Below are 16345 nucleotides of genomic sequence, written 5' to 3' on the forward strand. Positions count from 1 at the left end.
ATCCACTTTTGCAAAACAATAATATTGTATACAATCAGTTGATTTAGTTATTTATTTGACGTTTTTAGCCCCATCCCCACCCCGAGGCAGTCTCCCACACATGCAAGGTTGATGGCTTAGTTTCCATTCTGTGTAAGTGTGCCTTCATTATCTGTGCCTGAGGACAATACAATACACATTTTCTTTGTCTAGGGCAGACTGGGCTTATGCACTGCTTGCCAAACACATTTCAAGAACATAATTCTAGGACATACTTGTAACTCTTTGTACGTACCCTGTACTTACATCATGGAAGAATACTAATGATCAGGGAGTTATTAGTTTTCCAGTGGCATCTTACATGGCACCATTTAGCTACAGATTATGACAATAGTGTGTTATGTGTAGCGAGTATGTCATACCTGACACAAGCTGCTGATACAGAGTAGTGAACCGCAGGTAGGTCTGTGTGTCACCACCCTATCCATGACCAGAATGGCCCAAAGAAAGATATTGATACAATTATTTTATTATAACAGGCATTTAGTTGGAACCCAACCCTGTGATATCCGAAGGCTTTATAAAGCTTCATTTGACACCTGCAGCTGCACCTGCTTGTAGCTTTACCAGTCAGCTACGAATCCAGGATTTCATCATTTTAGATGTCCTGGCCAAATAGGTGCATCTTGCCAAATAGGTACCCTTCCAAAAGCAAGGTGGTCTCAGTAATGTCCACAAGGAGTGAATAGCAGATAGGAAGACCCAGTATCAAGTTTTACCATCAGCACCTACAAGTTTCTCACCTTGTTGTAAGGTCCAATTCTCTGCTGGGGTTAATGGGCTCAGCCCTCTCAGTTTAAGTGGTGCTTTGTCCACTTACTCCACCAGAAAATGTTCTGGATGAGCACGGATCACAAAGTGGATGGGAGGCAGTTCTTGAGATGGCATATATAAAACTCTAAATTAACTTTACACATCTTTCTCAGCCTAACAAGTACCTTGAATTTCACCAAACAGTCATTTGGCTCCAGTGCAGCCTAAAAATATAATGCTTGGGCCTTCAGTAATAGAAGAGCTTAGGGCATAAGTGCCCATATCGTTATAGGTTTAGTGCTGGCAGTATTGTTAGCACAGCACAAGATGAAGTTAAGGACAGTCCCTTCCCCAAAATGTTTACAGTCTAAAAGACAGGTATATTGATCAAACAAGCTGTGTTGGGAGAGCCAGGGGAGGAGTTAATTTAAATTTTATTTCACAGATGGGTAAATTGAGACACCAGCAGATTAAACTCTTTGTCCAAAGCTGCACAGTGGCTGAGTGGTAAAGTCGTAAATGGAATCTGTAAATCCAGACCCCAATCTCCTTTTCCAACCACTAGACAACACTATCTCCCTTACCTTGTGAACTGTATGGAATATGCAGTATTCTTATAGCCGGTCAGTCTCAGGATATGAGAGAGACAAGGTGGGTGAGGTAATAAAAGACGTTACCTCACCCACCTTGTCTCTCAGTATGGAATATGGCATCTGATGCCAGATGACAACATTTTCACCTTGTTCAGGGAAAGTAAAAAACACACTGCCCTTCAGAAAGGGTCCTCAGGTATGATTTTTTTTCAGTGTTCCAAAAAAAAACAAAAAACAAAAAAAAAAACCCACACCTTTGAAGCTCACAGACATCACTCATTAAAATATTATTGTGCCTGTTTGTTTGGTTTCCCTCTGCCAGACAAATGAAGAGACCACAAAGTCAAATCAATGGAAAGCACATCTCAGCTCTGCCAAGGCCTACTGAAGTCTGTGCAAAGACTCCCACTGTCTTCAATGAGCTTTGCATCAGGCCCATATGTATTGGAAAAAAATACTCCTTAACAGCATAGCTTGACAGCAGGGGCATCTGTAAATACTGCAGTGTGAATGCTGTATTTGAGAGCAAGGGAAATGAGGGTCTGTTACATTGTTCATAAACACATTACAGAATAAAAACCTAATTCATAGTATTGCACCATTTAAAAGTGATTAAAATGAGGAAAAATCTTAACATTGTGGGGTTTTCCCCCTCTTCTCTTAGCTGTGGACCAAGGAGTATGCTCTGTCTGCTGTGATGCAAAAACACCTGTCTGAGAAACATGAGAAGATTATACAAGGTGTTTTAATCCGATTAGGTGGCCTCAGTGAGGAGTGAGTATGGTCTTATCACTTTTAAGCAATGCTGTAAAACTGCAGGTGTAATGAAAAACTCTAGGATAATCCAGGCTTGGATGTGGAGTGATGAAGAGGGACTCTTCAGTTATTCATAGAGAGACAGAGAATTACCATAGGTTTTAAATTGAATGAGCATTAATTTTTCACTAGCTAAAACTGCAAAAATCCTATGATAAGGAAAAGCAAACATCCTCACTGTGTCATATGAATGCTTACTAGTGATCATGGTGGGTTACATGTGGATCTTTCCTCCTGGTAGGACAAGCTGTGGTTTGTCAAAGGGTTTGTTCTCAGTACATTTATTCTTCTTTCTGAATCACCCCTAACTTTGCACTCATAAATTTGCCTGCTACCTAGGAATTTGATTTCTCTGTCTCACTTTTTAGCAGGCCAGGGTCCCTGCTATAGACCAACCATAGCCTCCCACAAGATGAAGTGCTCAGTTCACTGGTCTTCTCTCTTGACCTTTAATCCTTTCTGCTTTTAATCTGATATACAACGGTACATATCTGTTGATACCACTTACTTCTTCCTGCCCACTCTCTCTTCTTGTCTTGATGAAGAAAACTACAACTTCATCTCCTCTATTTCAGCTAAATATCTCCGACAGATACAGTTCCTTTGGGTAGGAGTAGCCGTCTCAATAAACACAACTCCATGTCTTCTGTCTTTTTTCATTAAGTCACCAAGTGTCTTCATTGGACCATGACTTTGACATTGTCTGCTACTCTGAAAGCTTTCTCCTAGAGTATGCATGCAGATCTGGCTTATCGCTGTCTCTGCAATATGCCACTGTATACTACAGTCTTGATACCACCTTCTGCATAAGTCCTTAGTATTCCTTTATTTCCTCTGACTACTGAAATTTTTCTCCATGACCTCCATGTCCTGAATCTCCATTATGGTCAGAAAGCTGATGCCACCCATCTAACACACACAACACACACTGTAGCTGCATGCCTACCTTGCCCCACATCTCCCTTAGCTCCCTATCCATGTCAGGGGGTGGCTCAAAATTGCCCTCTTTATTTCTTAAAATTCACCATGAACTTCCTCGCTCCCCTCCACTCGACTAACACTTGTCTCAGCTCTGTCTTAATTTCTTTGCCTCCTCTCCTTTTATTTTTGTCCTTTTTACTTTATCACTACAAAATTGGAAAATTGTCATAGTGACACCGGTACTGTCTAACTCTGTAAAGCATTTTGGGATATCGTTTGTATGACAGACCCTGCATTGTATTTGTTGCAACTCTTTCATCTATGAGTCATGATCGTCATTGTTGAACATAAATACGCAAAATAAAGTAGTTTGGTTGATAAATGGAGATTAAAAAGCCATAATCCCTTTCACAGGTCTGCTAAATACATATTACGGAAGCACAGACTCTTGCTGTGTTCAGTTCTCAGAAGGTTAGCAGTCCGAAATGTTGCTATGGCTACTCTGACTCACATGAAAGTGTCCCAGAAGAAAAGCTTGCTTCAGGAGCTAAGAGAACAACACACTCTGCAAAAGAGTTCCTCACACTGTCAAGATGAACACCAGTGGCAACTACAGAACGCAATGGTATTTATAGTTTCCTGACCATTTTTGCCATAGTTCTTGCCTTGTATAATGTCTGGCATTGAAAGCAGCCTTAGGAGTCCCAAAAAATTAAAGAATGACAAGGAAAAGAAATAACCTCTATTCAAAAATTTATCCGTCATTGACATGGAAAGTGCCTTAGCATCAGTATCATCGTTTCAGTAGAAAATTACAGTTTCCTGCAGCCTTAGGTATACAAAGGACATCACTCCTCATTTAGCTGCAAGGCTACTCTAGCAAGAACAACAACAATTTTTGTTTTTTATTTGATATGAAAGCAACAGTTGAAACATACAGTGCTAGCATGTAAAGGAAACAGGCCCATGCAACAAGATGAGAGAAATTCCCACCAGAGCAGCGAGTAATCGTGCATTTTAAAGGCCCTTCGTTGGGGTAAAGGGTTCTTATGTCTCTCAACAGACCCAAAAATATGTTCTGTGGTGGTCATTCACATCCACTCGAGAGACTGGCCATCTTCTCTTTTTCTTTCCCTAACTCAGCAAAGTCCTCTATTGATGTATTTTATGTATTTCTAGAGTTGATGGGAGTTAAATATATCCATTGGCCCATCTTGAGTGTCTGCTTCCAGGAAAGAAGTATAGTTTGTATTTGCATGACCTTTCTGGAAGGTTAATCTTCAGTTCAGTTATTTTCTTATGTATACTTATTATAGATTTCAAATATCAACATTCCCATCAGGCACTCAGGTTAGTCCCCAACCCAGCCAACACTGCTGGATATACAAGGTTGAATTTCCTATGAAACAGAATGTAGCTGTCTGACCTATGGAGAGTGCCTTCAGCAGCTAAGTCCACCCATAGCAGATGAGTAGCTTCTGTGCAACTCAGCCCTGATCTTTCTTCAATTGCCTGCCTATTATTTGACTCTATCTTTCATTCCAGGCCTCTGTCTGCAACCAGATCCCAGTATACTTTGGATACCCATTTGGTATGGCTTTGTCCATCAAAGTATTCCTTACTGAACGGAAGAGTCTTGTGTATTATAAATAATGCCTCAGATTAAAGATGAAAAAACAAACATTTTTTCCACATACCTTGCATTTAACCTACCTCCCACTTGATACCCACATGAACACTGATCTGCAGCAGAGACTATGTTCCTCAGCAAAATAGATCTGGGTAGATCAGATGCAGGGCATAAGGAGTGTTTCTTTCATCTTTCCCCTCTTGTACTGCTCTGCAGAGGCCAGCCGCAAACTGGTCATCTAAAGAAGTGCCAAGAACAGCACCTTATGATTCCCCCTGCCACAGGAGAAAGGAGCGGACTAGCAAAAAAAGACAAAATCCAAGAATGTTAAATGGGATCCTCCAAAACTAGAATCCAGAGCCCTTACATGAGCAAGGGTGGGAGGGGATAACTTAGACTGTCTGACTGAGAGTCTGTAAATTGTTTACTTTTACAGTATTTTTTAAAACTCATTTAAATTTGAGCATATGCCATTTTAGATGTGCTGCCAGACAGCGTAATGGGGGCAATGAATCTTCTAATTTAGTATAAAAATGTAAATGTCATTCAGGAAAACAGCAACACAAACCCAAAGTTCAACTATGATGAGATGACATTTGTGCCTTGTTAAAAAACAAAAAAAAAACAAAAACAAACATCTGCCTGAACTATAAAGAAAGATGTGTCAAAACAGCCCAGCATTAACATGGGCACCCTCACCTTGCAAAATACCTGTGGGTAGTTATAGTTCTAATCTCATTTCTTACTTTCCGTGAGAAATGTAGTTACTTGGAGCAGCTTCCAGATTAATTTTTATTTTGTGGGAAGCTTAACCTCAAAATAAAGAGAGAGAAAGAAAAGCGTGTCCCACGTTTCATTCTAAATAATACTTATCTGAAATGCAGTTTTCATGAACACTCTCTTCAATCTTGTTCCTGTTTTATCCCATCCTACTCCCTTACTTACATTAGTGTCAGGTTTCAGAGCAGTAGCCATGTTAGTCTGTATCAGCAAAAACTACGAGGAGTCCTTGTGGTACCTTAGAGACTAAAATTTATTTGGGCATAAGCTTTCATGGGCTAAAACCCACGGATGAAGTGGGTTTTAGCCCACAAAAGCTTATGCCCTGTAGAGATGCGGACTCACCCCTGCAGCGCCTCCTGCTGGTGACTTCCAGGAATTAGCTCGTTCCAGCTCCGGAGCACCCTCTGCAGACTGGTGATCTGCCTGTCCTCTCTCTGGCCCCTGTGTCCCTCCCAGGACCTGGTGCCCCTTTAGCTGGGGTGCTGCCCCCTGGCAGTAACCCCACAGTTCTGGGTCTCCCCCTCCCAGGAGAACCCTCACTCACTATCCCCACTTTGCCTCAGTCTTGGCTACTGCCAGTCATCACTTTGCCCCTGTTCACTGGGGCAGACTGCAGTGTATCAGCCACTCATCACAGGCAAAGGGGTTTGGACCTGCTGCCTCTGCCTACCTGTGGGCTGCCCCTTGGCAACCCTAGTACCCAGTTGGCCTTACCCCAGGCCTGCAGCCTGGGGGTTTCCAGGCCAGAGCTCCCCAGCTCCTCTTGCCTTCCCCCAGCCCTGCTCAGCTTAGGTACCCAGGAGCATTCCCTAGCAGCCAGGCCCTTCTCCCTCTAAAGGCAGAGAGAGAGTGAGACTGCTTCAGCCCAGCAGTCCCTTTATAGGGCCAGCTGAGTCCGTTTGGGGCATGGCCACAACTGCAGCTGTTTCCCCACTTAGCCTGGGCTGTTCTCCCAGCCTGCCAGCCCTCTCCCAGGGCTGGTTCCAACCCTGTCAGGGCTGGAGCGGGTCACCACCCCGCTACATGCCCAAATAAATTTTAGTCTCTATGGTGCCACAAGGACTCCTCGTAGTTTTTTCATATTAGTGTGACATTTCGACTTGAAAGGACAAGATGTGTCACAGCATAAGGACTCAATCCGAAGGATTTGAAATCTGCTGTAATCATGGGACTCATCTGAATAATCTGAGCCCTACATGACATATTGTTTTTAAACACTGAACTATTTCTCCTGGAAGCCGTCTGCTATAACAACAGTACCTTGCTCTTATTTAGCACTTTTCATCAGCAGATCTTCAAGCGCTTTACAGAAGAGGTCAGTATTAGGACTGGCTGGTAAACAATTCCATTATGCAAAAAACATTTCAAGGTTTCAAAATTAATTTTTGTTCCACTACACAACAAAAATTAGAGCGCCTGGAATTCTTCACAAAAAACATGAGACAGAGACCAACCCCTCCCCAGCACACACCTCTCCAGCCAGTCGCCTAGTGGTTAGAGCATTTACGTGGGATGTAGGAGACCAGGTTCAGCTCCCTGTTCAGTTTCTCTCTCTCTCTCCCTACCTTCAGAAATTCCAGCCTGGACCTGAGAAACTTCCTGATGACATTTTCATTGAAACCATCACTTTTGCACAAAACATTTCAGTTTTGGCAAAACAACAGTTTTCAATAGAAAAGTCTTGCTGAAAATTTTTCAACCAGCTCTAGTCAGTATCATTATCCCCATTTTACAGATGGAAAAACTGAGGCACAGACGTGAAGTGACTTGCCCAAGGTCCCTCAGCAGTGAGCTATGCCATGTTATTTATGTGTTAGCTTTCTGTATGCTCACAGGTGGGTAGCACAGAGAATTTGCTTCAGAAATGTGGTCTTTTCAGTGCTTCCCATTTGGAGGGACTTCTTGGGATTCAACAAATCCCTAGTTTGCTGTGTGCAAGCAGTACCTGACCAGCTTCTGCCATCACTAATAGGTATCAATTAAGTAAATAACATTTATAGCAGACAGAGTCAAGGGATATAGAAATAATTGCAGTGCCTGGAACATGTTCCTTTCTACAAAGTCTTTTTACCTTACTTATTCTCTCTGGCTTTTACTGACTGTATGTTTAAAATGTGCCTCATTTCCCCCTTCTCTCCTCCTGCTAGAGAGGACAGGTGTTTTGCATTAGTATTATCTTCTAAGACCTTACAATATACTGTCCTCATCACCATCTTACCTGAGTGCCTGAGCATAGTTCTTTCTTAGTGCCTTGAACTTCAAAGGATCCCAAAGTAGTTTTCCTACTTTCCATATAAGAATTGCTTCATTCAAAATGCAGCTGCCTCTGGGGTGAAACACATCATCCATTTAACCGTGCCTAGCAAAACTGAACAACAGTTTAGGACAAAATGGAAAGAAAAATACAAAAACAATTGAAACAGCGGTAAGCAATTGTAGTTACCCAGGTTGGAATAAAGCCAGGTCACTGAGGTTAGCACACTAGCTGTTCAAAGCTTAGCTACCAGAAGTGGTCAATACCTCAATTTCAAATCTTATCTGAAAGAGGACACTACCCCCTAGTAGTACACATGATGAACATTCTAAATACACAACCACTCACCCATCTCTGGAGGGAGCCAGCAATAGGTACATACAGATGTAGTCAAAGACAGCCTTGTTGCAAGAGTGAAAGGAATTTCCTTTAAAAACCATACATACAATAGGGTCACACAACTTCAATATAGCTATTAAGATCAACGGACTTATCCCAAGGATGTCTTTGTCTCCTAAAGAATCAAGAGTCTGACGCCCAGTTATTTGGCCATAAAGATACGTAGTGGAATGTAGCTCTCTTATAGCTTTTATCTGATTACTAGGAATCTCACATTCTGGAAGAAGAGGAGAAGCTGGAGGAGGAAACTCAACAAACACGTTTGGAATTTCATCAGCAGTTAGTTGCAGAAATCCAAGAAGCTCTTCAGCTTGTGCAGCAGCACATGGAACAAGTGATTGGGCAGGCCTTGCTCCAGCATGCCCGGCAAGAAGCTGCTAAGCAAAGCTCTGACGATGAAGAGGACTTCAAGGTATTTGATCTGTCCCTAACAGTCTTTTTAGGAAATACTTTCTGATAAAATGGAGAGACATTATAGTAATGTTTTATCCAGCATAAGGAAGCATCACAAGCGGAAGAACTACAACTTGTTATATGATCTTACAAATTCTGTATAGAGATACAGAGCTCTTCTGCTGACTCATCCTGGCAGCCAGACCAGGTCTTAGGCCCAACTCAAGAGTATAAGAGAGTTGAGAGCTCTCTCCAAGACAGAGAGAATTAGTATGGTTAGGAGCATTTTGGGACCACTACCCATTTACAAGGAGTTGAAGGTTAATAAATACTATGAATTAAACAGAATTATTGCCAAGTCAAGACAAAAATTGGTTAACCCATATTACAGTATATAGCAAGATGGACAGAGATAAGAGGAGAAGCTGCTTAATTTACTGTATAATGAAAAATGGGAGAGCTGTGTGTGCACTGTAATTCATTGGCAGTCTGGGATGGAATGGGTCATGGAGACTGAACCCCTCCAGATCAGGATTGAAACATATTAGTAGGGAAAGCTTGCACTGTCACTATTCATGTTGTACGGTTCTGTGGATAAACAGAGGACCCTATTTTCCAGAACATCAGTCTGGCCCATTTCACAAGTATTAAATTCATAGACATGCACTTGCACACATGCACGCTAACCATTAGAAGATTTCCGCATGTCTTCTAGTTTGCTTCTTAAGCAGACAGACATTTTAGTTCTTCCCTTGATAAATTAATAACAACTTGTACTGTGTATTGCAGGAGAGACTGATAGAAGCAGCTGTAGAGAGCGTATATGTGACCAGCAATGGTGTCAATAGACTGGTGCAACGCTACTACCAGCAAATAGAAAAAATCATGGACGGGCATGAAAACAGAAAACTTCAACAGCTGAAATCCTTTCAGGGTATGAAGAACAGCAGCAATTATGTGGTGTTAAGCTTTACTTTTGACAAATGCCATTAATGTATGTGTGCTTATGTGACAGGGCCCCTCCTTCACTACCTAGTGAACCTCACTGCCTGGCCAGTTCAGGTGGTTCTGCGGTCACAAATGTATACCTGGCTGTTTAGTTATGTAAGAGGGCACACTTAGCAAAAGATAAACTATGCAACGTAGGTTTGTAGCAAGGACAGGCTTCCCTGCAGCCCACCCAAGCTTCCTTGTCAGCTACCTTTGCTTCCTGCTTTCTGTCCTTATATTCTCCTCCCCCGCCACACACACAATTACCTTGTTAACCCAGTGATTGCCACCCAGGTGCTCACAATCCCCTACCACAAAGTGTATAATTGCCCTCAGCTGGGCCTGCAGCCTTCCCCAGGCTGCAGCACTGTCAGTGGTCAGGGTGCTGCTGTTAGCACCCTGTCACCACATGTAAAGATCTTTAAACATAAGAGAATGTAACAGTATGTCACAAAGAATTGAATTTGTAGACCTGCTTGCACCTTCAAAAACAATACAACGTGCTAGAAGTATAATAATTATAGGCTTTGGTTTCCAAAATGTTACCAGTTCACCAAACTAAGACCTTGGCTGTACCAGACAATGACCATCACCTCCCATTCAGTTTTCTGTGCTGAAGCATGCGATACAAGGGGTAGGAACTCCAATGCATTTTAGAGGCTGCATTGTTGAATGGGAGCCATGCAGTAAAGGGTCCCTGTCCGTGTCATTCAGGGTCTCTCTTGAAGGCTTTGGCCATGATTCAGCAGTGCATCCCTAGTCAGCTCTGAACTTAAAAACCTGTTTAAATCCCAGTGTCTCTGATGGGCCTAAGCAACTGGCTACAGTTAAGCATGTGCAAAAATATTTTCCTAACTAGGGTTGGATTTAAACATAAGACTAAATGCTTTGCTTAAGCAGGGCCCTGAATACCTTTCATGACTAAGTGACAAATTATGGAGTGAGAGTTATGGCAGTTGCTCATTTAGAACATTTTGTTGTCTGTTTGGATAATATTAATGGTTCAACACATCAGTATTACTACTTACAAGCTGTGAGAGATTTAAATTTATAAGCAGCTGCTAAGAATGCGGTTTTGCTCTTTGATTGAAGATCCACACTTAGGGGAAAAATATTATCATTGCATTACTTGAGTATAAACCTACTGGCATGATAGAGCAGAAATGTATTTATGTTGGTAATAAAAACAAGAGTGTATTAGACCCTCGATAATATGATCTAGACCTATGTGGCCCAAGACACACCCAGTGAAGAATCACAAATCAAACAAAAAGCAATCATGAATTACTAGAGTGAAAGAATATTGAAGACCCATGTGCCTTTACTGCTATTCATCTTGGGTTTTTAATAGCTATGAACCACTACTTCTCTTTTGTGATTCTTGTTTTAATTATGTTAAGAGACAGAATTGTATACCACTTACATCTATCTTGTAACTCTTGCCACTAGCCATTAACATCATTTCACTTAAAGTTGCATTTTTCAGGAACATAACTACAATGTTAAGTGAGGAGTTCCTGTATACACAGCAGGTGTGTGTAAGATGTACTTTACAGACTAAAACAGCACTAACTTTGGAAAGACTGGGATTATATTAAATTGTGCTGATAAGAAAAAAAAAATTAATATATTGTCACAACTCAAAGTAAAAATATCCCAGGATTTGTTATTTTGAGCAGAAGATTTTACAGAAATGTTATTTTAGCAGAAAGGACTGAAAATAACAGACTCAGAAAAAAACAAGAAGAAAATGAACAAACATTGAAAGAAAAAATGAATCAAGGCACCCTGAACACGTCATCTGCAGTCCATCAAAGGTGAGAGCAGGCAGGAATATTACTTATTCTTGATATTTAAATCTTGTGAGTTGTTTCAGTTTTGTGAACTGAGCTGTGATTAAATAACTTCAAACAACAGATCACAAAAACTTCTTAAACATTGGTTTGTGTTTTGCCTTTAAAGAAAAAGGAAAGTGTAGTCTCAATTTATATGTATCTGAGCTCAGAGAATTGCTCTGTCACTAGTAAACATTTTGATGGTCATTAATCACAGTACATAAAGTAACACATAAGGCACTTGCTATCAGAACATTTTTTTAAAAAAAAATTTCAAACCATGTGCTAACTTTTAAAAGTTCTTTGAAGTAAATATGACATTGAGACTGCTGCTTTCAGATACATCATAGTCTGTCTAATCTGGTTAAAACACTGAAAGTACTCTTGTTCACTTTTGAGTAAATGTATACTGTAATTAAGATAAAATTAAGGGATCGTGAATAACCTTATTTAAAATGCAAAGAAGAGTACAATTAGCATCCTGTGCTTTCAAAGACACTGTATGATATTTAGGGCTAGATCCTCCAAATGGATCCAGCCCGTAGAGTATTACTGTAATTAATGGATTCTTATCCAATCAAAATCAATAATTTGCTACATTTGATTTTACACAACTAAGATCCTGATCCCAAAAGCACTTACTAACGGATGTACTGTTTACTAGAGTAAAAGGTTCCATTTTGCATGTGTTTGCAGGACTGGGCCCTAAGTCATGAAGTTTGTGAGATATTTGTTTTTGTAATCTTTTCTTTTCTGTACTATCTTCAAAAAGACCTAACTTAGCATGAGGAGTGACACAGACCGTTTCATTTTGACACATCAGCCAGGTTAAGCATTTGTACAGATATTCTGCTACCTCTGACTCACTGGAAATCATTGCTTAAGTCCCTTTTCTTCATCCTCATTTGTAATATTAAACTTTAGAAGGAATCCATGCAACTAAGGGTTGTAGGAAAGATCTCGCTGCCCATCACTCTCCCCAGTCTTTGTCACTGGTTTTAGAGATGAAACAATTCACTTCATTTCAAAAAGTTTAGCTGTTACTTTCTCCATCATATATTTCATATAAAATACAATGAAGTCAACCTTAGTACAAGCAGAAGTACATAGTGATGGAGAATGTAGAGTTTTGTTAATCCAAAGTAATATCTTAAAAATCAATCAACACTTACTCCACACTTGTCATTGTGATTTCTTCTAAGGCCAAATCCTGGTTCTAAGAAAATCAGTGGAAAGACTCCTGTTGATTTCACTCGTGGTTGGTTTAGGGCCTCAATTCAGTTGTTTCATTCCATGCTCAAAGAGCAATTAGAAAAAGCCAACGTTCTGTAAGCATTCAACATTAAAATGGACCTCGATAAGTTGACGGTGTATAGATGGCATTTGCAACTGAGAATGCTCTAAGACAGTGTTTCTTAACCTTTTCGTGCCGACGACCCCCTTTGGACTTAAAAAAAACAAACCAATCATGACATCCCCCCCCTTTACTAAGGCTTGAAAAGGTAGTGGGCTGATGTGGCCCAACCCCTGCCATATGGGGGCTGGGGCAGAAGCCACCCAAGCCCCACCTAAACCTGTCCCGCAACCGCCAGGTTGAGAAATACTGGTCTAGGATATCAAAGGCACTAATAGTTCTCAGGAATCTCATGGGTGACTAATAGCGCTAATATAATAACCGATTGGAGGAAAGAAGCATTTCAGATTCAGCCAAGTTACAGAAATTCAAGTTTTACTGTACTAATATTAAACTTTGGCCAGCAAAGAATACATTTGCTAATACAAGCACTGTTTGGCTCAGTCTCAACTAAGCTGTGTAATACCAGGAGTGAAATTCCTAATTCTTCTCTCTTTTAGCTGTACTTCCACAAGTCAGTCCTCTTGGCACATGGATGATACAGGGAAAGACAAAGGAGCTGATCTGAATATGTCAGCCTCTAACCATAGAACATTACAAAAGAGGGCCTGAATCTTACCAAAAGACTATCCAAAGCAACATACGCCCCTGAGCAAATCTACCAAGAGAGAGAAAAAAAATCATATTCCATTTAGTGACTATGGAAGCTGTAAAAATTAATTGCTTTGGCAAAATTAATGGTCTTTTTATGGCCGTAAGGGGTGATTTTAGTAGTCAGAGTTTCTCACTCTCTAAGAAACCTCCTAAATAGTACAAAAACAGAACTATTCCTTAAGTTAAACTCGTTAAATCCTCTAAAACTAGCCTGCTTTCCTCTACCAGGATGTTGTTACAACAACAAAAATTCTTGGCTCAGTTTGATGTGCAGCAGCAGGTTCGTCTGGACTCCCTAAAACAGAAGATACTGGTATTGCATCATCTAGAAACACAACTTGAAAATCAGCTAAAGGTAAATCAAGGTAAAACAAGTTGCAGGTATAGCTAGCTGAGGACCTGCTCTTGCTCCCATTGAAGGCAGTGGCAAAACTTCTGAGAGGCTCCGGGGGCTTTTTCAAAGCCCATTGAAGTCAGCAGAAAAATGCCCCATTGACTTTAGTGGACTCTGAACCAGGCTCTGTACATTTGCAAAAGCCTTTTCAAGAACAGACCAAATAATGTGTTAAGTCCAATCCTCCTAAAGGGTATTCCGTTAGCACAGAGAAGAACATTTGGTGAGTGGTTTATTTTAATGTGCATTTTTCTCACCTAAAGTTCCCTCTAGACCCAGTTGTGAGCATGCCCACCCTATCAATGAGAGAACATTTCTGTTCTCTCTGCATCACTTTCTCTTTGCTGAGCAAAAGCAGAGGACATAGCCTTCTTATTACTACCAGTAGTACATACTTTGGTTCATAGATGTGACCCTGGTGACTGCCTTGCTCTTCACACTTCTAGACTCACCTATCCTCTCCATGAGTAGATTAGGATGGGCCTGGAATCAAACTGTTTGACCTTTGTTAGCATTCTTCTCTTTTATAAAGTATCATAATATGTCTTCCTTTGTGTTCAGCAAGCAGAACAAGATTTCATCACTGAGCTAGCTGCATTGGCCCGAGTTCCCCTCACAGTGCGCAAGCAGCCTTTAAATAGGAGCGTACAATCAGGTTAGTATTGAGATGCTTGCTTGCCTGCCTATTTTTCTAACAGAGGGCCCTCCTAAGCTCTCTCAAGCCAAGACATTAGTTCACTGGCTATACTCCTGTCTGACCACACTGTGAAGGATATTCTGGAAGGCACAAATGGCAGTGAGGCACCCATCTCGCACTGAAAGTCAATGGGAATTGAGGACTTAACTGCCATTGGTACCTTTGAAAGCCTCCCCCTGAGTAGGAAATGTGTTCCAAGAGTTATCTGCCACTCCTAGCTGAGAGTGGTGGGCTTTCCTGCTGGGTTACATCTTGTAAAAGATAGATGTAGGCACCAAATGAGAAGATTCAGATCTGAACATGCATCAAGGAAAAAGAGAGAAGTTCTGCTAAGCAGAGCTTCTGTCATGAAAGTTACTATATCATTTTACACATTTGTGTGAGTCTTACCAGAGCTATATCCAGCAGGTTAAGGCCTTGGCTAGCTTAATTCTTCAACCCAGAATTACCTTGACACCTTCAGCATCGTCTTCAGAAACACCTGACCATAAAGAAGGACTCCATTCACAGATTAAAGTTATTTGCAATCAAACAGGCATTAGAACTGAATCACCCAGATTTCTCTCCCTGGATGGAGAGGAAGGAATAATCCTCCTTCATTCCCCACCAACAGCCTAAAAAAGTAAACTCCTATGAATAAGTACAATCATAGGGGCTATGCATACTTAGAGGAATTCACTAGAGCCTTAATTAGTTCACTGTTTCAACTGACATGGACAAATTTGTTAAAATGACATCTAGTTTTGTGCCCACCATCAATTGTGATGCCAAATCTTCAGGTGCAGTTAAATGAATGTGCAACCTCCAGATTGAAAATCCCCTGACCTAGTTGATTCCACTAATCAGTTGCTGTAGTGAAATATTGAGGGACAGGATTCAATTAGGACCACAAGTTCAATTGAGAGTCAATGGCACCAATATTCCTGATTAACTCATCTAGGCACTTTTGAACCCTCCCTGCTTCATCCCCATGCTATCATCCCCCCCTAACAATTGCTTGTCCCTGTGGGTGCCTTAACCATGAATGCAAAACTAGAGGCATAGTTGAAACCACACAAAAAATATGGACCATTAACATCAAAAGTTTGTCTACATATTTCCTTAAAATTACAAAGCAACTGCCTTTATTCTTTTAGTTGTAGCTCACAGCAGTCTCCATTAGTTTGCTAATACTCTTATCTGTTTAGAAACTACCTAATTGTGCTTTAAGACATTATGCTACATTCTAAACCATGTCAGCCTTTGGCAATTGTGAAAAGAAAGACATGCCTACTGCATGGTAAATCATAATCAAAAGAAGTTACCGTAGTGATTTTAAGCTACATTTCCATGCCTTTTCAGGAAAAAGCCAAAAAACAAAAAGGAGGAACTCCCATTCCTGGGGAAAAGAGGATTCTGGTGACTTCAATGAAAAATGACCAGATGCCCCAGGAACACACTTCTGGATCAGTCAGGTATAACTGGAGCTAAAATGGATGCCAACTGAAAAGCATGTTTATAATAACTTGATAAAAAATCTGTTTCTCAAGAAAGTACATTGATCTGATAAAAAAAATACAGTATCTATATTCTGTCCTGTTCTTACCAATATTCTTGTTAAAGCGTGAACATACTCACTCTCCCCCATCACCCTTTTTAAATGCAGGAAGAGCTTCTAAATTTGGCTCTCCAGTCTGTTTTTTTTGTCTGTTTTGTTTTAATTTTCACTTTAATTTTAGATAGCAATAAGAAATGGTATGTTTCTGTCCAAGCTTGGTATTTCTAAGGTGTCTTTCACTGTGTATAGAGTCACAGCTGGTGTAATTCAACCTAGGCCTATTGAAGACAGTGGAACTACAAT

At 40.7% G+C, this 16345-nt stretch overlaps 1 protein-coding gene across 3 annotated transcripts in view; it reads left to right on the top strand.

The window, feature by feature from the left end:
* The window catches only part of EVC (EvC ciliary complex subunit 1), a 91108-nt gene that overhangs the window by 71423 nt on the left and 3340 nt on the right, over positions 1 to 16345 (top strand). For 2 of the 3 annotated variants that reach the window (XM_045017524.1, XM_045017522.1), the window contains 8 exons: positions 2050 to 2159; positions 3537 to 3747; positions 8394 to 8600; positions 9371 to 9515; positions 11277 to 11388; positions 13643 to 13769; positions 14370 to 14463; positions 15847 to 15959. In XM_045017524.1, the coding sequence (XP_044873459.1) occupies positions 2050 to 2159; positions 3537 to 3747; positions 8394 to 8600; positions 9371 to 9515; positions 11277 to 11388; positions 13643 to 13769; positions 14370 to 14463; positions 15847 to 15923 (1083 nt within the window). In that variant the 3' untranslated portion in view covers positions 15924 to 15959. The remainder of the gene's footprint in view (positions 1 to 2049; positions 2160 to 3536; positions 3748 to 8393; positions 8601 to 9370; positions 9516 to 11276; positions 11389 to 13642; positions 13770 to 14369; positions 14464 to 15846; positions 15960 to 16345) is intronic. The other variant, XM_045017521.1, reaches the window with a different exon arrangement.

This window comes from Mauremys mutica, chromosome 5 (assembly GCF_020497125.1).
Source record: "Mauremys mutica isolate MM-2020 ecotype Southern chromosome 5, ASM2049712v1, whole genome shotgun sequence".
In the NCBI taxonomy this organism is placed as follows: Eukaryota; Metazoa; Chordata; order Testudines; family Geoemydidae; genus Mauremys; species Mauremys mutica.